The following is a 24,250-nucleotide window of genomic DNA, read 5'->3' as shown; positions in this document are numbered from 1 at the left end:
ATGGGAAACAAGATGAAAAGTATTAAACATGCGATTGGAATACAATATTTAGCTACACTTAATTCTAATAATAACTAAATGTAGGTAAATAAATTGGAAACAAAGTTAAACTAATAATGTTTTAGGTACTGTGAAATGGCTACATATGTGCATAGAGCAGTGGTATAGAATAGAATAGAATAGAATAGAATAGAATAGAATAGAATAGAATAGAATAGAATAGAATAGAATAGAATAGAATAGAATAGAATAATAGAATTGGAAGGGACCTCAGAGGTCTTCCAGTCCAACCCTCTACTTAGGCAGGATACCCTACACCACTTCAGGCATATGGTTGTCCATTCTCTTCTTAAAAACTTCCAGTGTTGGAGCCTTTACAACTTCTGGAGGCAAGTTGTTTCACTGATTAATTGTTCTAACTCAGGAAATTCTCCTTAGTTCTAGGTTGCTTCTCTCCTTGATTAGTTTCCACCCATTGCTTCTTGTTCTGCCCTCAGGTGCTTTGGAGAATAGGTTGACTCCCTCTTCTTTGGCAGCCCCTGAGATATTGGAATACTGCTATCATGCCACCCCTAGTCCTTCTTTTCATCAGACAGACAGAGACAGACTAGACAGTTCCAGCAACTGTTCTTTATATGTTTTAGCCTCCAGTCCCCTAATCATCTTTGTTGCTCTTCTCTGCACTCTTTCTAGAGTCTCCACATCTTTTTTACATCGTGGCGACCAAAACTGGATGCAGTATTCCAAGTGTGGCCTTACCAAGGCATTATAAGGTGGCATTAACACTTCATGTGATCTTGATTCTATCCCTCTGTTTATGCAGCCTAGAACTGTGTTGGCTTTTTTGGCAGCTGCTGCACATTGCTGGCTCATATTTAAGTGATTGGCCACTAAAGGACAGACTTGTATTTGAAATCATCCTCTATTGATTATGTATCAAATCTAAGTAAAGTTTATTGATAAAAGGAAAACAGAATAATATTTTTGAAATTGCTCATTTGTGGTGCTTGGACAACCAACTGAATAGATCTCAGGTTCTCTTATTACAATTTTCCCTACATTGTAATTTTAATTAATTAATTAATTAAAATAGTTAATATACAACTGTGCCTTGATTAGTATGCATACATTTATTCAAGCCCCTTTTTTCAGCAGGATTAAACAGCCACACATTTTGATCTAACTGGATCTTTCAGTTAAAGGAGAAGTAGAATTTGTGTACCATGGAGTCAAAGTCAGAAAGTGCAGAAATTACAGCCGTAGTGCCTAAATGTTCATTCTATTAGTGTTCTACATTTTCAAACTCCATTATTAATATTGTTGCTGCTGCCACCAACAGATTCAGCTGTCTAGGCATGAGTATTTCCCTGTTTCTATGAAGAATGGTTTTCTTTTACATTGATCAAAATATTCTGCTACATTCTGCTGCCTCCCAAATCAATGCAGCTATTAGTGGATGGGAGCAGCTGAGGCAATGCTGGAATAAGCTACCCTCCCTTTTTTTGCAGATATGTTATATAGTATTTGAACATGCTACAGAATGCCCTACAGAATTTGATGACACAAATGCCATGGAGCAGAGCACAGTAACCCAAGCAACATAATCTCTGACTTAAATGGATTATTCTTTAATCAATCTCTGAGGTCATGGTTAAAGTTAGTATGGTGAAGGATAAAGATATAGAAGCAGAACACGTGTGCAACTGTAATACTGTACTCTTGGATAAAGCTTTTCTCCCAACTGCACCCACTCAGTTAATGTAACCAGCTTGTGCCATCCTGGCCATGCTCATCATTTTTTTCATAGCAAAGTCAGCTTTCTAGAAGTGATGTATTTCCAGAATGAAGCCTGTCCTCAGCAGAGGTTCAGAGTTGTCCTTTTGTGGTCTTACAAATAGATGCTTGTAATGATTGTGTGCTTAGCAATATCAGACTCTTTTATTTATGGCTCCTCTATGTTTCCTACCTCTCTTTTCCTTCCCAAGCTTGGCTAGATACAAAGTTCTGGTTTGGTTGTAGAATCTTGTGCTTTGACTTAAGGTATTTTTGGAACAAATGCCAACATTTTTGAGTCATTAATTTCCTGGCTTTCTTTATTATCAGAGGTCAGTTGACTCAATCCTGTCTTAATTCTTCTATGCCTAAATGCATCACCATTGGAGATGCTTTTGTGACAGCTTTGGGGTTTTCTACAGAGATTTTTGAGGTCTGACAATATTTACCTCTCTTGGTCTGCCTGAATGTGCTGGCATCTTTATGTCTGGAGGTCTGTACATCACAAAGGCTCAGAGTTGATTTCTACAGTAGAAGTACATATTTCTTTCCATTAAGCCAGGGGTCGGCAACTTTTTTAAAAAAGTTTTTTATTTTAAACACATTAAAAACAAAACATAGACATACAACTTTTATAGAAAAATAAAAAATTAAAAACCAAAAAAGAGAAAATATCACTTTTCTTTTCAGCTGGATGCAGTGATCCTTTCTTTCTATATATCAATATTTACAGATATTTTAGTCTTAACTCTTTTTTTTTTTAATTTGATTTATATGCCGCCCTTCTCCGGAGACTCAGGGCGGTTTACAATGTGCTCAGCAATAGCCTTCATCCTTTTGTATATTTATACAAAGTCAGCTTATTGCCCCCACAACTAGGTCCTCAATTTACCTAACATTCATTTTCTATTTTCTTTCGTTCCCTCTATCCTATAAATTGATCAGCCACATTTTCCCCCTCCTTTCTTCATTCATTCAACTTATTTCCTTATTTTTCAACCATTCATACCATCTACTCCATATCTTATAATACTTTGATTCTTCTTTTCCCTTAATTCCTTTAGTTAGTTTATCTAATTCTGTGGGGTCGGCAACTTTAAACACTCAAAGAGCCATTTGACCCATTTCCCACAGAAAAGAAAACACCGGGAGCCACAAAGGTCCTAACCAGAAGCCCCCCATTCAATTCTGGAGCTGACTGGAAGTCTGGTTTCCCCACCATAGAGTCTCCTCCTAGCGCAGCGTCCTTTTTCTTCTACCTGTAATAATTGAAAGCCCTATCAATTGTGGAGCTGACCAAAAAACCCACCCCTTGCCATAGAGTCTCCTGGTGTGCCGTGCTTCCCCACCCCCAAACTGGAAAGTCCTTTCAAAATTGTGGCACCAACCGGCGACAGGAAGCTGTAACAGAAGGATGAAAGAGCCACGAGTTGCTGACCCCTGCATTAAGCTGATGCTTTCCAAACCTGGGTAAATTATTCAAAATAGGGTAAAAGTAGTTTTTCTTTGTGTAACAATACACAAACCCATTACCCAATGACAACAGAGACATTTAAATCAACTTAAAGTGTTACAATGGATGAAAAGGACTTTCTGATAAGTGGTAATGCAAAAATAAAGGGGGGGGCAGAAAGTACTGCCTTAAGCCATCCTGGCACCAGGGAAGTAATAAAATCTTTTCTTTCTTTTTATGCATTTGAAGATTTTAAAATTACTACAGTATGTTGCTGTTTTACAGTTGAGCTGTTTGTCTTTCCAAAAAATGCAACTGGAAATGTTCCTTCTTTCTATCCCTTCATCCTGCACAACGAAGTCATAACCAGCTGGAACTTTGATGGTGGCCTTTTGTAGAACTGGCAACGCAACCCCCTCCCCCCCCCCCACCCATTGTCTCCAACTTCTGCCTCCAGGCTGTTTGCCCTGTTGCTCCCAAAATAGTTAATTCTCCCTCTCTTTTTGAGTGGAATCATATGTCCACTGAATAGGAAGTGGGATTTTAAAATATTTATCCACCTTAAGAGGATATCATTTGTGATTTAGTTCATGTTTTATTTATATTTATTTCATTGGACTACTTGCATATGATTTTCTTCAGTCTCTTTTCCAACATACAGTGATTGTAGCAGCTGCAGGAATGACCCTTGTGATTACCACTCCCCCCCCCCCCAATGCTCTAGCATGACATTTTTCTGAGGGCTCCTCTTTCCCAATTGCCACTTTTCCCCTTTCTGAAAATGCCACTCCCCTCATATTTGCCGCTGCATCATCATCATCATCATCAAAAAAAGAGATAAGGAATAATTGCCACAGTTCAGCTTCAGCTATTGCTTGAAATGAAGTTTCAAATTCGTAAATGTCAGAAATTGATTAGAATAGAAATAATTTTGGCTCAATTTTATTCTCTTTATTTTTGCAACAGCTTAATTTGCTTCCATTTTTAAAAATGCATGATGAAAACAATTTTTGTAAAAGATATTCTGATTTTTCTAGATATTATATTAATCTGTTATATTGGTTTAAATTATTGGCAAAGAAGATTTACCATATTTTTCGCACTATAAGACGCACCTGACCATAAGATGCACATTAGTTTTAGAGGAGGAAAACAAGAAAAAAAAATCTACCTGTGCCTCCCAGTATCCATCCGATATTCATCTGCCTAGCATCCTTGCAGCAAACAGCCTGGTCAGCTTCAGCATGTTATCGCACGCTCATCAGGGCTCTGCTCTGTTGCGTCCACCATCGGTCAACTGAACTGAGCTGCCGCCAGGAAACACTGGGGCCTTTGTTGCCGAGCAGCTGATTGGCGGTTGGATCAGCGTCCCGGAATACCACTGAAGAACTGTTCTAGATGGTGGGGATCGCTTGCACCGCCACACCAACCCCTCTCCCCCCTGCCGCAATATTCGCTCTATAAGATGCCCAGACATTTCCACCCATTTGGGGGGGGAGGGAAGTGTGTCTTATAGTGCGAAAAATACAGTAATCATTGAGGTACAAGTAGAATTTCTGTACTTGTAGTAGCAGTATCATCGATCAAGAAGACATGTTTGGTGATTTTTTCCCTCTCTCTGCCTCATTTATACTTTTTTAGAGTATCTTCAATTTATTACATACTTGCATTCATTTCTTTTAAACTGGTCTCAAAAGATTGGTATGTTGATGTTAGAACTACAATTCCCAGTAATCCATCTGGCATGCATGGTAGCAATTTTAAGAAGATGCCAGTTTTGGGGAAGACTGGAATCATGCAATGAAGCACACTAAAGTTGCAGTTAGAATACTGTATGTGAAATCTTCAATGGTGGTACTATTTAGATTTGCAAGTCTCTCTTGATTTGTTGCCATGGCAAAATTTCATTGGGAAAGACTCTTTATCAAAAAAAATTAAAGAAGGTGGCGGGGGGGGGAGGAATGACAAATTTAGCTTTCTTGTATATTTCAAGATAAAATACATTCCTGAGACAGATATAACAGGTCAGATTCTCATTTTCTCATTACACATTTGATGAGTTGTAGGTTTTTTTGACCTTCCCACTTGTCTTTTAACATTGGTATTAAGGAACTGCCTAGTACATCAAAACTGATTTCAGGATTTAATTTCATTTTGTGATGGGGAAAATGTTAAGTGGAGCAAAACTAAATCAGCCAAAGTCTGTTCTTGCTCTGTAATGTTAAAAGTCCTGGTGGGTTTGATTTTTAATTGTTAGAATATAACTTCACCATGTGCAAAAAAAAAAAAAAAAAAAAAAAAGAAAAAAGAATTGTACATAAGGGAAATAGGTTTTGTTGAATTAAGTCTTGTTTCATATGTTTGGGCTTTAAACAAACATAAATAGCAATGGTAACATAATAATTATGCAGCAAAAATAAGTCTTTTTGATGTTACATAACTAAGAAAAGCCCTATAGTTTAAATTGTCCACAAACAAATTTGTACTAAGATTAAACTTTAAGAAAATTCATGGAACATCTAAAAAGTTATTATAGATAAAACATCTCCAGGAATTTTGAAACACCCCCCTCCCCCCCAGTTGTCCATATCAATACAAGACTCTGGGAGGCTCACAAGTAGCTCAGAAATCAAACAAAGGAAGTACAACATCATAAATGGAGGAAGTAATTCTCCATATGGAAGAGAATCCAGAATTGGAACAATTTTCTGTGATTTTCATGCCCATGGTGATATAATTGTACATCTTTTCTGCAATATCATTTGCTCCCAGGTGTATTAACATGAAGCATTAATTATCCATGGAGTTGAAAACAGAGAGGCATCCACAAACAGGTTCTTTAGAAGATACTGTATAACACATGAATGCCAAAACAGTATTCAGGTCCTTCTCAATGAAACAGACTTTGAATGTTCAAAGGAAGAAAAAAAGACAAGATGATCAATCCCTAAAGGGCAGAGAGGCTACTACAACTGTGCCTTATAAGAAGACAAAGAAGAATCTTGAAACTTGGTGATTTGTTAGTATGAGTTATTAACTGACCCCATTTGCCTGTGAAGATTATCAACAGCCAGGAGCAAGGATTAGGGACATGACAGAACATCTTCCAAAAGTTTTCAGCTCCATGGATAATTATTTCTTCATGCTAATACATGTGGGAGCAAATGATGCTGTAGAAAAGATATACAATTATATCACCATGGACACAAAAATCTCAGAAAATTTCAGAAAACGGCTTGGGGGATCAGTTGATATTCTCATCTATCCATCCTCTCATTCCACAAAAAAAGAATAGTATCCGGCATAAAAAAGATCTGAAAAGAACAACAAGTAATGCAGATAGGAAATGGAAAATGAAACCGTTCACAAGAGTATTGAGCAATAACTCAGAACCATAGAGCTGGGGTTCAAAAAATACATGCTCAGAATAAGTTACAGAAGGATTCTAACAATAACAAAAAATACTTCATTAGACACATTCAGAGTATAAAGCAAAGACTGAATAAACCAGCTGTTCTGTTGAAATTGCAAAATGCTAACACGTAACCAACTTCTCCCCACCAGAAAAATAAAAATAAAAAAATTCCAAGGAGCTATTCAATTCTATTTTAGTATAATCTTCTTCAACAAGTAAGAAGATGAGATTAAACCTCTATGATCAGGTTACTTTCATCCAAGGGTAGCAACAAAAAGTACCTGATCATTATGTATTATTAATTATATATTATCTTTGAGAAATCTTGGACAATTGGTAAAGTGCCAAATGATTGGAAGGGGCAAACTTTGTCTCTGTGTTTAAAAAAAAAAGGTAGGGAAGGAATATCCCAGGAACTATAGATAAATTGATTTGTTACCAATATCTGGGAAAATTCTAGTGCAAATCATGAAAAGAACTGTGAGTACCCTGAAAACAATCTGGTAATTATTTAAAGTCAACATGAACAATCTCATTTTTTGATGAAGTAATTTCTGTAATGGCCTCTGGAAATGCTATAGATATAGTATATTGCAATTTTCTCTAGATGAGATGGATGGCACAAATATCTCGATTTAAGGGAGATTACGTGAGAGTGTATTCCATGACATGCTGATTATATGGCCAGTTGTTTTTATTAATTTATTAATCATAGAAGATGTGGCAGGTCACAATAATTGACAAAGTAAAATAATCAAAATTATTACAGATATATTAAAACACCGGAAACAATGCATGACGTCAAACCTCAAAGGCCCTCTGATAAAGAGCTGCTTTCAACTTTTTCTGGAAACTGCTTTCCAGAAACAATTGAGAGGTTTTAACCAACCAGAAAGGGTAGCAATCCAAGTGAAAAATGACACTGCCAGAAGCCCTATCCACTTCATCTGGAGTTGCAGACTAACAAACTGATCCCTGATGACTTCACAGGGTAAAATCCCAGTTGTCTCTTGACCAGCTAGGGTCCATTTCAGCTCAGGTTTTGAGCAGTTTTATCTGTCTGATGCTGTGATAATTCTCCATAACAACCCTCAGCTTGACCATTATCAAATTTAGGCAAGGTTCAAGGCTTATGAAAAATACCTAATTATTATCAACTTATAATTGTATTCCAGGGCTAAAGTTCACACTTCAAAGAAATGTAGTATTCCATACTTACTTGTTAACTTAATAATTTTTGCCATAGTGACTTCATGACTTTCTTGCCAGTGTATTTTAAATATTATAACATTAGGGAGTCAAATAGCAACACTATTTTATTTCATGGCACAATACAGGATTAAATATTACAAGAAAAACGAATGGTTCTAAATAATACAAGCTCCAGAAGATTCCGTGCAATTCATTTACTGGTTGATTGTAAGGGAATCCTTATTTGGATAAAGATTTGTTTCCAGTTCTTGAGATATGAATTGTTAATAGTGCTATGCTTATTTGACAATATAATTTCAAATAGTGTTTTATTCTTTTAAATAGCTGTAGGCCTTTTAAAATGATGACGTCAATGAAAGTTACAGGATGTAAGCAAAACATATTATACAATGAAGCACTATTGTTCTCAGGGTCTAAAAGAAAACTCGCTGCTCCTTACAAAATCAAGGTGGCAGCAAGGTAATCCTAAATACTACAAGAAAAGTTGAATTTTGCAAATTTTCTGAAAAACAAAATTGCAATTTCCTTTTCCTTATTTCTTATAAGTGGCCAGAAGCATTAGAATATAATAAGTATCAAGTGCTGGGGAAATCAGGAGATTCAGGCAGTTCAAATGAGTATAAAGATTTATTACAAACTTAAACTCTCTACAAGAATCTGACAAACTAGTGATCAAGGGAAATGAGCGAGAGATAAGAGAGGCATTCAAGGTGGGCTGGATCTCTTGCGGGTGTGCAGGGACTCGTGACTTACGACATGCTTGATTCCTCCCTTGGGTTCAGCCTGGTCATCTCCTACATCAAGTTCTTGGACTTGGATTTTAAAGGTTTCAACAAGCATTGCCTGCAGTTTTTTTAGTGGAGATTAAAATCATGCACTGAAGATACTTTGTTCATTCTCAGCATTTAAACTGGTTCTTGATTGATCTAATGGAAGTACTGATTAATATCGTTTCATGTGTGCATGGTCTAATTTGCTGTGTAAAAATTAATAGTTGTTATAAATCTATTGTTTGTTGATATTAAAAATAGTTTAAATATTATATCCTTGATGATTTGAGACTTTCATTTTTGGATTTTAAAAAAATATATGTTGAAATATTGTAGAAGTAATACTGTTTCAGTAATTTTATATTAGTTTTCTATAACCCACTCAGTATTTTTCTTGAATGTTTATAGCCAAATAATGTATACAAATAGCCTAGGTTTCTTTGTTTGTTTAAATAGAACAGAACTCTGCATGGCATACCAAAAAAGAGAGAATCAGCCTACAAGTAAAATAACTATATACCATTAAAAATACTAAAACAATAAAATGACCATCACAACAAAACATAGTGAAATTCATGTATGTGTGTGTTATTATCTATCTTTTATGTGAGGTGCCTCAGGGCTTGGTTCTGTCAGGTATGCCTCCTTTCAATACTCAAGAAAGAAAAACCCCGACTCCACTTTCATAGAGAAAGGTACTTTTACTGAGTATGAACTGAATGCAACCAAAGAAAAGCAAGGTCTGAGATAATAGGCGCGAAAATCACATATTGAAATCATCCTTAAAACTCTCCCCCCAATCGTCTGGTCAGGATTATCCAATCCACATCCCCCCCCAGGGGTCATGTGGGGTGCAGCTTCCAATGGTTCCATCCTCCTGGTATGCCACGCCGGTTGACCTTGAGTGGTTATCAGCACTCTTCCCAGCTGCAGAGAGACGCTGAGGAAAACTTTCTTCATTTACTCCACCAGCTCACTTCCCCCTGCCCCCGACATCCAGATAGTTCCCCCCTCCCCCCGTTACAATGGCAGCTGAGCAAGCAAGCAATAAAAAGGGGGAGGCTGACAGCAGGGCTATTCGACATCTACATGAAGCTGCTATGTATGTCTAGTTTAATGAAAAGAAGGACTAGGAGAGACATGAAAGCAGTGTTCCAATATCTCAGAGGCTGCCACAAAGAAGAGGGAGTCAAGCTATTCTCCAAAGCATCTGAGGGTAGGACAAGAAGCAATGTGTGGAAACTAATGAAGGAGAGAAGCAACTTAGAACTAAGGAGAAATTCCCTGACAGTTAGAACAATTAATCAGTGGAATAACTTGCTTCCAGAAGTTGTGGGTTCTCCAACACTGGAAGTTTTTAAGAAGATATTGGATAACCATTTGTCTGAAGTGGTGTAGGGTTTCTTGCCCAAGCAGGGGGTTGGAGTAGAAGACCTCCAAGGTCCCTTCCAACTCTGTTATTCTGTTTTCTGCTAGATAAAGTCATTCATCAACAGAGGGTACAATATCATCAGTAGGCATGTTGTACATGTCTATCTCAGGATTCCATTCAGGTGCTTACTCAGTAATAAAAATAAAACAGTAAATAATTAGAACGTTTTGAAATACTAGTTTGGGTAACTTTTTCATGTCCGTCAAAGCTATTTGCCAGAGTTATTTACCAGAAGAGGAAAATAAAATAAAATAACAGAGCAGGGTAAAGTATCAGTAGGTCCCCACTCCATGCTCTTTCTTGGTAGGCGTCCTTTCTTGTCAGTACCAGTGAGATAGAGAAGTATTAGAAAGTAGGAAGTTCTTCCAAATCTCTCTCCAGAAATGCTTTCTTGTTTCTCTGTGGGCTGGTTAATAGCAGATCCATACTTTCTTGTTTCTCTGTGGGCTGGTTAATAGCAGATCCATACTTTTCTTATGTCTCTTTTATTGGTGCTGAGAAGAATTTTCTGCATGAATACAGAAAAGAAGTAAGAGGATCGGAAAATGGGAGATCATTCCCATGCTGTGCATTGCGCAGGGAGTTGGAAGATCCCTTTCAGTTAATGCTGTCTGTGATTCTGTGATTACCCAATAAGTATTTAAGACTCTGTGCAAGCCAGTATAGAAGACTGCATAAGTGAATAAATAGTGCTTTTCCCACCGGGAAATAAAAAATTGCCCAAGAGCTGTCTCTGTCATTACAAGGACCTCTGGAAGGTTTCTCACTTTCTGCTTCCCATTTTATCTTTTTGAAGCTTGCATCTCTACCTCTTCAAGTGCCGTTTGGCTTCCCCTGGGAAAGGAGTCTGGTAGGCCAGTCTTCCATTAGGAGATAAAAGGTGTCTTAGGACCTCTCTGTTTGACAGCGAAATCTCTGCAGGAGGCTAGTTAGGCTTCTGATGCCAGGTCTGTCAAAGAACAGTAAAACATACCAGAAATCTATTTTAAACATTAGGTACTATAACCACAGAATGAATAGCAGCAGCTAACCTAATTGCAGGTAATACTCGATGTACAATCACAACTGGGACCAGAACTTCCATTGCTAAACTATGCAGTCATGGTGTGATGTCACCATGTGATGTCACAGAACTGCATTACTTAGGGGCAGCAGTTCCCATTGCTGCATAATTCCACACGGTGCAGGTTGTTAAGTGGAAAGTGGAAGGAGTGCCAGATAAGGAGTGCAGGGTACTGCAGCGGGTGCAATAGGTCCTGGGCGGATTGGCACAAGCTGCATGCACATGGATGTATGTGTGCGCACGCTGCAGTATGGCACGAACACAGGCAGATTGGGGAAAGAATATACTGCTGCTCAGTGGCTTCTTGAGGTACTGCAGTTCTGGAGCTGCAAAACCTGTGAATTCAAAGCCCTTCAGAGTGTGAAGCCCACTCCAGCCTGCCATAGTAGCACAGTGCAAAGGGGCAGCTTGGTGTGTTCTGGATTGCAAGAAGCCCTTGAGCCTCAGTGCAGCATTGACAGGTGCAAAACAACAAAATACAAAAAAAAAATACATGAAGGTTCTAATTAAATGATTAATTAGATTAATTTAAAATTAAAATTAATTTAATCTAATTAACTTAGATTCATTACTACAGCTTATGCACAGGAATCTCCTCCGACTAATGGTTAGCATCTGTACAAACCTAGATAAGTGGTTACGTAATGATTCTAAACTGATGCTTCATTTAATTCTTCCCCCTGGCTTTGCCAGTCTCTCTCCTATATCCATGAAGCCTAGCGCCAGCCCAGCCCTGTAGCAAGGTGCAAGGGGACTACTTGTCACCCTTAGAAGCCACAGCTGCTTCAGTCCAGTCTCGGCCACAGCTGCTCTTGCTACCATGCCCTCTGAGACCCCTGCTGCCTCAGGTTTTGCTTCCCCCTCCCTCTGCTGACAAGGTGTGCTGACCACATGAGACCATCTTCTTCAGGTCTTGCAAGGAAACAGCTGTTTGTCCCCTGGGGAAGAAAACCTTTTGAGGCCAGCAGTTGCCTTGGTTAGCAGTGGGAGCAAGAAAGTCAGCTAGAGTGGTTGATGCTGAGGAGGACAGTGGGCCAAAAGAGCATAGATGAGGGAAGATAGGTGAATTGAAATGTCCCTGTGGACATAAGTGTGGGTGGGCTGTAAAGTGTCTGGATTTTGAGTATGTGACCACCATTGTAAGTTTGAGGACAAGTTGTAACTCCTTTTTTCAGCACCACTGTAACTTTGGAAAGTTGCTGAATGAATGGTCATAAATTAAAGATTACCTTTATAGACCTTCTGTAATTCTCAAAGACCTCAGCAAATGAATAGGATTTTCATTTTCTTTTCCCTGAGACTTGGAACACGGGGCAGCCTTGCTACATACTGCCATCTTTCCATTAAGCAATTTTGAGCCTGTTTTGTACCAGTGTCGCACAGGCAAAGAGATAGGAAATGGAAGAATGAGGCTGTAGCAAAACAGTAGTTAGCAGTGCAGCTTTTCCTGTCCAGGCATGAATGTGTGAAGCTGCCTTTATATTGAATTTGACCAGTGGTTCATTTAATTATGGTATCCTGACCAGGATTGCCTGCAAGGTCACAGCAAAAATCTTTCCAAGGCCTGCATGAAACATGCAAAAGATATAAAACCTGGAGGTTTGCTGAATAAAACTGCACACTCGGTCTTTGAGAAATGGATCCTTTCTTTTCTCGTTCAGCCTTAATGTTCAGTTTCTATAGATTTTAGAACAGGGAGCCAGCAATAAGAGCACGAAGGGCCTGACAGACGCTTTCAAGGACTATAATTGAGTTGGAGACTTGATGGAAAGCTGCGGAAACTGCTGGTTCCACCAGAGAGATTAAAACGGGCAGAAAAGGGAGAGAGTTGCTCCTTAACTGTAAAGGCACTCTCTGATCTGCTTATAGGATTAATAGTCGAAAGCGGGACCTCTTTTTTAAAAAAAACAACAGGCAACCCCCTCCCCCCCGCGGGGGCGCCCCCCCCCCCCCAAATCCATAACTCTATTGCAGGCTTTGGCTTCCTCTTGAAGAAAGAAAAAAAAAAGCAAAAGAAGAAAGCAAAATGTGTCATGATTTTCATCAAAACGATCCAGACTCTCTGCTGTTTTAAGATCACGGGCCAAAAGAATAGTAAACAAAGCCATATCGACTAAATTGCTGAAAGAACATCATTGCATTTTTGAATGGATAACTGCTAGGATTTTTTAACTTCGACTCATGTGTGAAAACTGTGAAGTAGAAAGCTGCAGATAACTGCAGTGCAAGACTTCATTTGCTGAATTGTCAACGAACTCATGACTAAAATATGTCTTTTAATAACCTCTCATTTCATGGGAGTTATTGAAGAGAATATTATTTAGAATATTTGTTTAACTGGAAAGAGGACGCCATTGTATATTTCACTTGAAAAAGGAGCCAAGAATTGGGATCAACTTTCCTCTCTACTTCTAAAGCAAGGTGCTTTATGGACCATAGATGGCCCTCTTGGCAGTTAAAACAGATTAGCTAGTTTTGTTGATGATTGCAGTGGAGTTTACTGTGGTGCGTTAGAACAGCTGTTTTTCTTTCTCAGATTTGACCCTTATAGTGAATGTTGATTTAATAGTCCAATTTCTTTATTTACAGGGGACAGAAAATTTGGGTATTTGAAAGCCCCATGTACTCTTTTCACTTAATAAATGCCTGTCAGATGAAATGAAGAGTGGCTATTTGTAGACAGGACCAGTAGCCTTCAATTACTCCATGTCCTCCTCCCTCTCCTGAGTTAAGGTTGTGCTTATTTCGGATCAGTTCCTTGTTCTGCAATTCATCAGTTGGTAAATGAGTTCTCTCTCTCTTAATGTTGACAGAGGAAACAATTGGCACAAATTCCAAGACAAGTTTAAATTAAAATGTTGACACAAAAATGCATCTGCTATTCATGGAAATGGTCTAGTTTACAGACTAGTTTTAAATTCTAATGCACCAGGTACTTTTCTTTTTAATGAAATTTCCAAATATATTTGAGAATATTTATTTTATACAGTGGATCATGTTTGCTATGGTTCAAAGCTGCATATGTGTGTGTAGGAATTTATCATATAATTTGTCCATTTATGACAGAATAAGATAGAAAATGAAAAGGTGGATCATTCTGGTCTCCTTCTCAATTGTTGAGAGTTCTGGAAAACATGTTGGATCTCATCCCCCAACTTACTTCCTGTGTTCTTAAGGAAAGATCTACATTCAAGACACTTAACCAAGATTAGTTATGGTTTGAAACAGGGAACCCAACTGAGACCACAGAGTCAGGCGCAGCTTCTCTAGACTCTGGAGTACAGATTCTAGTCCCCTTTCAAAAGCTGCAGACAAAATGTAATTTATAATATGATCTGAACAGAAAATTATTAAATGTATGAAGAGTAATTGCATTAACAAAACATTTTGAATCCAAACTGTTTAACGCACTCCCAGGCTAAAGCCACAATTTGAAGTGTAAAACAGACTGTTCCAATCACTTGGGTGATATTTCAAGCAGAAAAAAATGATTTTTTAAATTTGACATAAGGTAGTCCTCAACTTACAAGCATTTGTTTAATGAGTGTTAAAAGTTAAGATGGTGCTAAAAGATGACTTATGACTGGTCCTTGCATTTATATGACAGTCGCGTGATGAGAATTTGAATGCTTTGCAACCATGTATTGATGATGGTTGCAGCATCCCAGGGTCATGTGATTGTCATTTGTGACCTTCCCAGGGGACTTCCAACAAGCAAAGCTAGAAGCTGGATTCACTTAATGTCTTTATGATATGCGTAACAACGGTAGCCCCCCCCCCTCATAAAACTGGGCATGACTCATTTAATGCTTAGTGATGGAAGATCCAGTCCCCATTATAGTTGTAAATTGAGGACTATTTGTACTTCTGTGTCTTGCATTCAAAATAGAGCATTTCAAATTTGAAACTGATCAAAGTTGAAACATTTTGCAGACTTCCCAGTATCTTCCTGTAATATAATTAATTTTAATATTAACATTATGGTTTTTGCTTCCTTGTTATATTTTTTAAAAATACAAACAGGTGATCGTATGACAGACTGCTATGATTCTCTGGTAGAGTTGAGCCATCTATAATGTGTGAGTTTAAAATTGACACAAACCCCTTTTGTGTACTTCCTTGAAACTCCCTGGGACAGCACCATCAAAATTTGGCAATAGATTGTGTCAGAGTTTGTTGCAGAAATTAAATCCAGAAAGCACACACAGGCAGACTGATGCAGCAGGATTCATTAACTTCTTTATATACATAATAATTTACAATACCAATATCAGAGTTCTTCTTCAACATAGTAGCAGTTACAACACAAGGCAGGAGAGAACAGTTAAGTTTCATTTCAGCAGAGCAGACAAGCATGCACAGATTGCTTAGTTTCAGTTTCAATTTTTTGCACAGACTCAGAAGCTGCAGACTAAGACACGCCCTGGCTCCAGTCTGTCTCAGCTCCAATTGGCTGACTTAGTTGCTATGCCTATTCATTGGCTGATCTATTCCAGTTTATGAATATTCATACCCTGACAGATTGCTGTAAAATGGCATTTTAGAAACGTAATAATTACTAGCCAAGACCTCAGCATTTTGTCCTCAGGCAACGTCCACCAGTTGCTCAGAGCTGACAGCACTGGAGTGGATGAACAAATAACCTGGCCTTGTAGGAGGAGTTTGGCCATACTAAATGCACAATAAACAAATGGGTTGCCAAGTTCAAACATGCACTTCACATTATGTTTGCCCTTGCCCAGTAGATGCATGAATTAAACTAAGTTTTTTAAAAAGACAGTATTTAAAAGCTACAACTTAAAGATTAAATGAAGAGATGTTTTTGATTTGTGTATCTCAGTTTAGACAACATCAGTTCAACTAAAAATAAACACTTACCTTTTAATGGGACCTCACCCATCTGCAAGCTCAAATTGTGTGGCATAAGAATAATGCAAAACATTCCGCCTGGAATGGCCTAATAGCACTGCTTGGAACAACACATGCTTAAGTATTCTGAAGGGCGAAGTACAGGTTGCATTTATGTGCTTACTAAATGCAAAGGCAATTTATGTGAAATCAACAACAAAGCCATATCGACTAAATTGCTGAAAGAACATCATTGCATTTTTGAATGGATAACTGCTAGGATTTTTTAACTTCAACTCGTGTGAAAACTGAAGTAGAAAGCTGCAGATAACTGCAGTGCAAGACTTCATTTGCTGAATTGTCAACGAACTCATGACTAAAATATGTCTTTTAATAACCTTTTCCAGAAGCATTTCAGTCAATATATGATCACATAAAATTGCCTACTGAAATTGTATATCATCTGTCTATATCCCAGGAGATAAGTGTGCAAAATGTTTCAAATAACATGAATATTAGAATATTATTGGGTAGTTGAAAACACAGTCACAGCGTTTGAACCTGTGACTGTGTTTTCAACTACCCAATAATATTCTAATATTTAGACTAATTACTGAGAAGATTTATGGAATCCTAAGCAAGTTGACCTCTTCCAGTTCTGGTACCCATTTCTTTTGGTATTTATTGTTACCTACGTGTTCTAATCCATAGCTTTAGTTTGCAGCCACTTCTTCAAAATGCATTGAGTATCCAGAGTTTCTGCTTCCTGTCCCTCAAGGCTAGGTTGTATCTGTACAGCATTATGATATTTCTTGACAGTAAAACTACTGTAGTTCAGTTTTGAAACATGTCTTTCTCAAGATTAATAACTCAGTAACAATAGGCAATGATGCAATAGGAGGCTTTTTTTCTTCATTCACTTGCCTGATTGGAGCATTTTCAGGACAGCTTGTAGATTGCAAACTAGAGACTTAGCCTTCACAAAGTGGGAGAAGAGAGGCTTATATCCCTTCTCGAGACCAAACATCATCTTCTCCTTTGTGCCCTTCTTATTTACAATAACAGCAGGTAAGAGAGAAGAGCAGACAGCAGGGCTTAGAAAAGAAAGACAGCTGGACATCTGTGCTGGGAAGCTGCTGCTTTTACACGCTATTGTGGAATGTAAATCTGGACAGGTTTCTAACGAGCAACTGTAATTCATTTTCCTGGATTTTGGGTGGACTGCTTAGGCTAGCAGGGTGAGGAACACTCAAAGTGACCTCCCCAATTGCTAGCCTTTTACCTAGTTATCCCTCTAATTTCCCATGTGTACATTCATGCATACAAAACAGATGTTATGATGATTAGTGCAAGCTACTCAGTGGCATTCATCATTCACATGGATGAATGCAGCAACTATTTAGATATTGCATGTCCTTGACTTTGGGCCATTTAAAAGTTCCTAAACTCTCATTTCTTCACTTTACATTTAATTGAGTGTTTATCACTGAATTATATTAACAACAATTCTTAAAGAGATGAGGGGCAAGCCTTGTTTGTACCTATTTTCCACAATAATTAACTCCGGTGACAGTTTGTATTCACACAAGAAACAATAACTAGAGAAAAGTGTGGTTAAGGGGGAAAAAATCCTATCTTCCCTTTTTTTAAAATATGGATAGGCCCCATATGCTGAATGATTGCTTTGTTAGCAAACCAGTTATCAGAAAGACTGTATTTCTAAGATGATTAAAGCCAGAGATTGAATCGGAGTTGATTTGGAATGAATGCATACCATAATTAAAATTTGTCTTACTTCTGTTTAGATGAAAATACTGGAGATGGTGAATTAGATCTAAGTGGAATTGATGACAGTGAAATAGATATGGTAAGAATCTTTCCACCCCCAACTCTCATAGTTGTTTCTATACATATGAGGATATGTTCAAAATTATCAGAGTTTTTTTTTCTTTTAAAGTAAAACTAGTGCTATTGTTTTTCCCTTGAGAAAAATAAATGTTATTCTATATTCTGAAATTACATGTGCTACACAAAAAAATAATACAAAATTCTGTATTTAAATGAAACTGGTGATTGGTAGTAAATAAGCATGTGTATACAGAGAAAAGTATAGGTGTGCAATCTAGCAATAGAATAAGTAGAAATGAATTATTTGTTTTGTTTCTAAGATCAGTATCTATACTTTAAATATAAAAGAGAGTCTTTGGGAAAGCATGAGTTAGTTTGAGAGAGAATGGTGGACACAATAAGGATTGTGCTAATGCCTATATATTTGCTGCAGAAATCTTAACATTTTTTACTCTTTATCTCTAGTACATACTTAATGATTCAGAAGCCAGGATAAAAGCAGAACTGTGGATGAAGGAAAATGCAGATTATCTCAAGGAACAAAAGGGTAAGCAAAATAAATAAAAACATTTCTGTTGAGTCTTGCTTGCTTTTTATTTGCTTATGACAGTGTTTACAGATCATTTCTTAGGCTGGAAGGCGTACAAAGTAAACAAAAGCAGTAAACAAACTTACAGGGCTCAAAACATTAACTAACTGATCAGTTTGAAGAAAATCATAGTTACATTATTTTAAGAAGACTTAGCCCAGACTTAAATTCATTCTTTAATAAAAAGACACGAGCCATGTGTGTGCTATCTTGTAGTTAGTACAGGTACCCCACCTCCACCATATGATGAAATAAAAATACTGCAAACCTCAGGAAAGATCGCCTCAGAACTATGAATGCCGGGCATCCTTAGCTCCACCTTAGCTCCATTGTTTTCATTTGGGCAAGTCAGAGGTACCTGTGACACTGCATTACTGACCACTGTTCTGGATTTGACACTGCTACAGAAGGGAAAAAATCAAGTCTGTGTTTGCTTCCGTCTCAGCCTCTACCTCCAACCCCCGATTCCTTAAAAAATTATTCCGCTTACACTTCTCTTTTATCCTTTTTTTTTTTTTTTTTTTAGAAAAAGAAGCAAGGATAGCAAAGGAAAAAGAGCTTGGTATATATAAAGAACATAAGGTAAATAATATTTTTGAAATCAATGATGTCAAAAGAAACATTTGAACAATGTTTAATTTTGTTGGATAAGACCTATATAAAGTATTTCACTGTAAACACCAATGTGTTTTAGAATAAGAACTCAATCTTACCAGTTTGGCTGGCTTCAAAAAAAGGGCTGGGCCAACAAATAAAAGTCATGGGATCATAATCTTGATTGCTTGTCTGTCTGCTTCGGAAGACCAGCTGCTGGGAAATTGGTGGGCTTTCTTGTACAATTGGTTGGTTACTGTCAGAACAGACTGCTTGTATTACGATTGTAATACTACAATTTATTTTTTCTCTCTATATTTTTAAAATAAATATGAAGCATATCTTTTTGTGCATTCTATCTTATATATGTTTGTTAAGATCCTCGTATCACTAAGGTATATTATTAACGTGTTTTATGTGTAGTGCATAAATATATATCAACTCCTAGTTAGATGTGGGCTTTTTTTTTTTACTGCAGTAAAGCTTTTAATGTCATTAAAGTAAATCATATGTAATCCAAACTTTCTTAATTATATATTTATTTTTAAAATAAGTATTTCAAAGCTTGATTGTCCTACTTAACAAAAGAATAGCTAGACATGTTAAGATAAGATTGGCCTCAAATTGAGCTACATTTTTATGGACTGCATCCATGCAGTTTTGCTGGCAGAGTTAACAGGTGCTTAGTTTATTGAGATTAGTTAGTGGTGACTCAGTGCTGCCATAGGTAGAAAAAAGTAAATGCTTCTAACCAGTCCTGTGACCTATTGGGTCATCCTTTGAGAGAAAGTTGGTGTAGTCTGATTTGAGTGAAATTAAATTTTATTTATTTATTTAATTAATTAAACTTATATACTGCCCTTCTCCCCAGGGGGACTCAGGGCTGTGGACAGCCAGAAATTAAAATACATATAGTACAAAAGTTAAGAAAAAACTAAAATAGATTAAATCAGCGGCATTACCAATTTAAAATCCCAAATCTACAAAATCAAAAAATTCCCAATTTAAAACCCAAAAACCAATAAAGTTAAAAGATTAAAAATCCCCATTAAAACCATTTAAACTAGGCCGGCTTGTTGGAATAAATAAGTCTTCAGGGCCTTGCGGAAAGTGCGGAGATCTGGGATCATTCGTATTTCAGGAGGTAGCTCATACCTTAGGCTGATCATACTTTTTTTTTACCCCAATGCTAGATAGTCCCATGATCATCTAAGAGGAATGTAATGGCAACTTCTATAATAAGTCAATATTTGCTTACCTTAAACAGATAAACGGAATGACTACAGGCAGGCAAAAAGCAGTGGGAGCAGGACCAACTTCTGACTTCCTGCTGACTTCCTTATTTATTTTGCTTTTAAGGAAACTGACAAGGAATGTTGGAAATCATGATCATGTGAACATGGGGATCCTGCAACAGCCATACATTTGCAAATAAACTGATTTGAACATCATGGAAATTTCAATTCCACAGGAGCAATGGGCCCTGGATTTTTAATGCTTTCTTTAAATTAGCAGATTTTAGGCACTCAGATTCAAAACTTATTGAGGCATAATGCACTGTTTGGGCTAACTTGAGGGTACAAACAGATAAACACAATAAGAACTTTAGTAGTTACCCATTTTCATACCAGTTTTCTCTTTGAAAAATTGAAGAAACATTTATAATAGATATGTTGAAGTTATGTTAGACTTTTATACTTCAGAAAGTACTCTTTAATCTGCAATAATAAGAGAGCAGGGAAGCCTGTGTTGTTCATTTGCTTTCTCTTCCCATTAATGAAATTCCATTCCCTCTTTTGGACAGAAATTGTCAGGGAAGATTTTTCAGTTATTAAAGCAGTCCATTGTACTACATTCTGAAATTGCCCCACTCTTTTACCTGACATACTGTCCTCTTTCAAGCTGGATCAGTTGCAGATTCAGGGTTGTTGTCATTTGTACAGTCACTCCTTTCTTCAGCAGTGACAATATTATGTATCCAAACTCTGTCCCAATAATTATGAAAGAAAGATTGGGAAGCAGATTTTCTTTTCTTGGCAGTAACTGCACATTCCAGTCTTCTTTTTCTAAAATACTACTTCATTCTATGTTAATCCATCATGAAATTAATCATGATGATTTTAATAAAATTTTTCTATACATCTAAATGTGAGTATCTATGAGAGAGATGATGGTAGGGTATAGATTGCCAAAACTCAATGAAGATATAATGCATAGTTAGCGCAAATATTATTTGCTGCATTAATTCTGATACCCTAATGTTCAGTAAATCCATAATTTGGCTTGCTAAATGGTCTTGCTAAATAGCCCTAGTAGCATAGAGGGAAACATCACTAAGGTCTGGATTCTGTCTTGCAAATGAAAAAGCTGGAGAGATGCAGTAATGATGTAATTTCTTTGAAAAACTGGGAGCATCATTTTGGCCAAGTAGTTGCTGTTTTTGCATTTTGCATTTCCTCATAAAATCCTAGCAGCATCCCCATCACACCTGCAATTTTTGTATTCAGCAGCAGAGACTAGAGCTCAACAGCAGAGTACATGATTTGCATGCAAAATAAATCCAAGCTTGATTCCCAGAATCTTCAGATAGGGATAGAAATGATGCCTGTTTGATAACTTAGAGGAACCTATAACTTAGAGAAACTATCTATCAGAGTACAGACAGTACTGAACCCAATGTCTGATTTGTTAAAAGCGGCTTCCTCCACTTTTATTGCTGCATTTAAATTCAGTGCATTATGCATCTAGTTGACATTGCAGTTGCTTTGAGCATCACATATCATTTCTCAGGGGACTGCATTTATTCAGGCCCATTTTCCAGCAGATTTTCAACTTATGCATTCCTGGCAGCTTCCAGTGATCTACAGTATAGCAGTCCCAGAGAGCCCTTGGACATAGTTCTTTGCTTTTACTTGATCTATCTATGCATCCCTTGAGTCTCATGTTGCAGCAGTGGCTGCAGCGTGCTGTTTGATATTTCCATCGAGATCAGCAGAACAAAGATTTGCAGTAAGTTTTTCTTCTATGCTTGTGTGTCTGTGGGTAGCAATAATGTGATTTATTTTGTACTGACATTTTATAAAAAGCACCACTTGAAAATAATTCTTCTGCAACTGGGACAAATCCAGATTTTAGAAATGAAGAAGCAGAGTCATGGGGAATTGTCAGCATTTAGAAAAACCAATGAGGAGTGTGTGGACTTTCCTAGTCAAGAATTGCCAACTAAAAGATTATCACTTTTTAGCATGAAGAAGGGGAAGAGAGGATAGTCTGCAGGCACAGGCCACATTTGACATAATTACTCTGTTTTTTACTAACGTCCCAAGAAACACCAACTAAGAATACATTGTGAAAATCATATATCTAGAAATTTAAGGACAGGATCTTTCTAAGTACATTGGGATCCAAGAATTTGTTTATCACCAAGCTAAACTAAAATCACATTTTCACTTACAATATTGTATATTCACTTGCATATTGTATTTCAAGTGTACAGCCTAATTCATTATGGGAATGCCAATTTTTATGTTTACGGTTTGTTAGTGTGAGTCAACAAATTGCAGGTGACAACCCAGATTCAGGCATACATGTCCTTATACCTTCACAACCAGATTGCAGCTCATGTGTTCTGTATGGAGATTTCTTTGAAGATGTTGTTAGATACAACATAAGGCAGGAATGAGTTTGTTACATGGAACAACACAATAAAACATCTTACTTGACAATACAACAAATTTCTGTACCAAGACATGCATTGCGATGATCTACCATTTTTATAAAAGTGCGTATAGTCAAGGCTATGGTTTTCCCAGTTGCAATGTATGGCTGTGAAAGTTGGACCATAAGAAAGGCTGAGCGTCAAAAAATTGAGGCCTTTGAACTCTGGTGCTGGAGAAGACTCCTGCGAGTCCCTTGGACTGCAAGGCGAACAAACAAGTCAGTCCTAGAGGAGATCAACCCTGACTGTTATTTAGAAGGTCAGGTCCTGAAGATGAAACTACTTTGGCCACCTAATGAGAAGGAAGGACTCATTGGAGAAGAGCCTAATGCTGGGAAAGATTGAGGGTAAAAGAAGAACGGGACGGCAGAGAATGAGGTGGCTGGATGGAGTCACTGAAGCAGTAGGTGTGAGCTTAAATGGACTCTGGGGGATGGTAGAGGACAGGAAGGCCTGGAGGAACGTTGTCCATGGGGTCGCGATGGATCAGACACGACTTCGCAACTAACAACAACAACAAACCATTATTATTTTCTAAGAATATCTGTAAGAGCTATATCGGGTCTGAAGACATTGAGAGATAAGTGATGCTAAAGGCTCACAGTTTTGCAGGCTGTGAGCTTCTCATTCTATTTCATATTAAATTACAGGTATCTAAAAATGAAAATTAAGCGAGAATTTGCTTGGTAAATGTTATAGAGGAAGGATCCAGAAATGTCACTTTATCCCCCCCCCCCAATTGTTTTCAGTTGATACAGTAAATGATTTGGCTATCTCTCCTGATGTTTTTAGATTCAAGGCAACTTAATGTTAGATAATATACTTTGGATAATGCCCAAAGGGTAATGCCACAATTGATTAAATCTTTTATATTCTGGAGCCCTTTAGGTGGTTGTAATTTTTGGGAGAGAGAGTGATTCATCTTTGGTATCAGTATTAAATATCAAGTATAAAGGAATATATATATATGTGTGTGTGTGTGTGTGTGTGTGTGTGTGTGTGTGTGTGTGTGTGTGTGTGTATTACCATCCTTGTGTTTATGTAATACTCTTAATCCAGTCATTAAAGATAGAGCAACTTTATTTGTAAGCTTGGTTGGTTTTTATTGTGGAATAATGCACTATGCAAACCCAACCCATTTGGTTACTATTTAGTTCAGTGAATTGAGTGAACCCATTTAAAATGGATTAATTTCTTGGCAAAGTACTTGATTGCAAACTGAGTATAAGCCAGCAGTATGATGTGGCTGCAAACAAAACAATAGAACTACAATTTTCAAATCATGGGAGGTAAGGAACCTATTCTGCATGCATTGGCCACAACCCACCACAAATACTGTGACCAGTTCTGGTCACCATAGAACATAGAATAATAGAGTTGGAAGGGACCTTGGAGATCTTCTAGTCCAACCCCCTGCTTGAGCAGGAGACCCTATATCATTTCAGACAAATAGCTGTCCAGTCTCTCTTTAAAAACCTCCAGTGATGGAACACCCACATCTTCTAGAGGCAAGTTATTCCACTTGCTCTCACTGT

General features: G+C 37.5%; 1 protein-coding gene across 1 annotated transcript in view; it reads left to right on the top strand.

The window, feature by feature from the left end:
- Positions 1–24,250, top strand: part of BRF1 (BRF1 general transcription factor IIIB subunit) — a 243,669-nt gene that overhangs the window by 175,296 nt on the left and 44,123 nt on the right. The window contains exons 12-14 of the mRNA XM_070931601.1: positions 17,772–17,833; positions 18,280–18,361; positions 18,930–18,985. Of these exons, the coding sequence (XP_070787702.1) occupies positions 17,772–17,833; positions 18,280–18,361; positions 18,930–18,985 (200 nt within the window). The remainder of the gene's footprint in view (positions 1–17,771; positions 17,834–18,279; positions 18,362–18,929; positions 18,986–24,250) is intronic.

The sequence above is a fragment of the Pituophis catenifer genome, unplaced genomic scaffold, assembly GCF_029215685.1.
Source record: "Pituophis catenifer annectens isolate HBS135680 unplaced genomic scaffold, rPitCat1.0.hap2 SCAF_1, whole genome shotgun sequence".
NCBI classification, from domain to species: domain Eukaryota; kingdom Metazoa; phylum Chordata; class Lepidosauria; order Squamata; family Colubridae; genus Pituophis; species Pituophis catenifer.
This window is presented reverse-complemented; position numbering and strand designations above follow the sequence as displayed.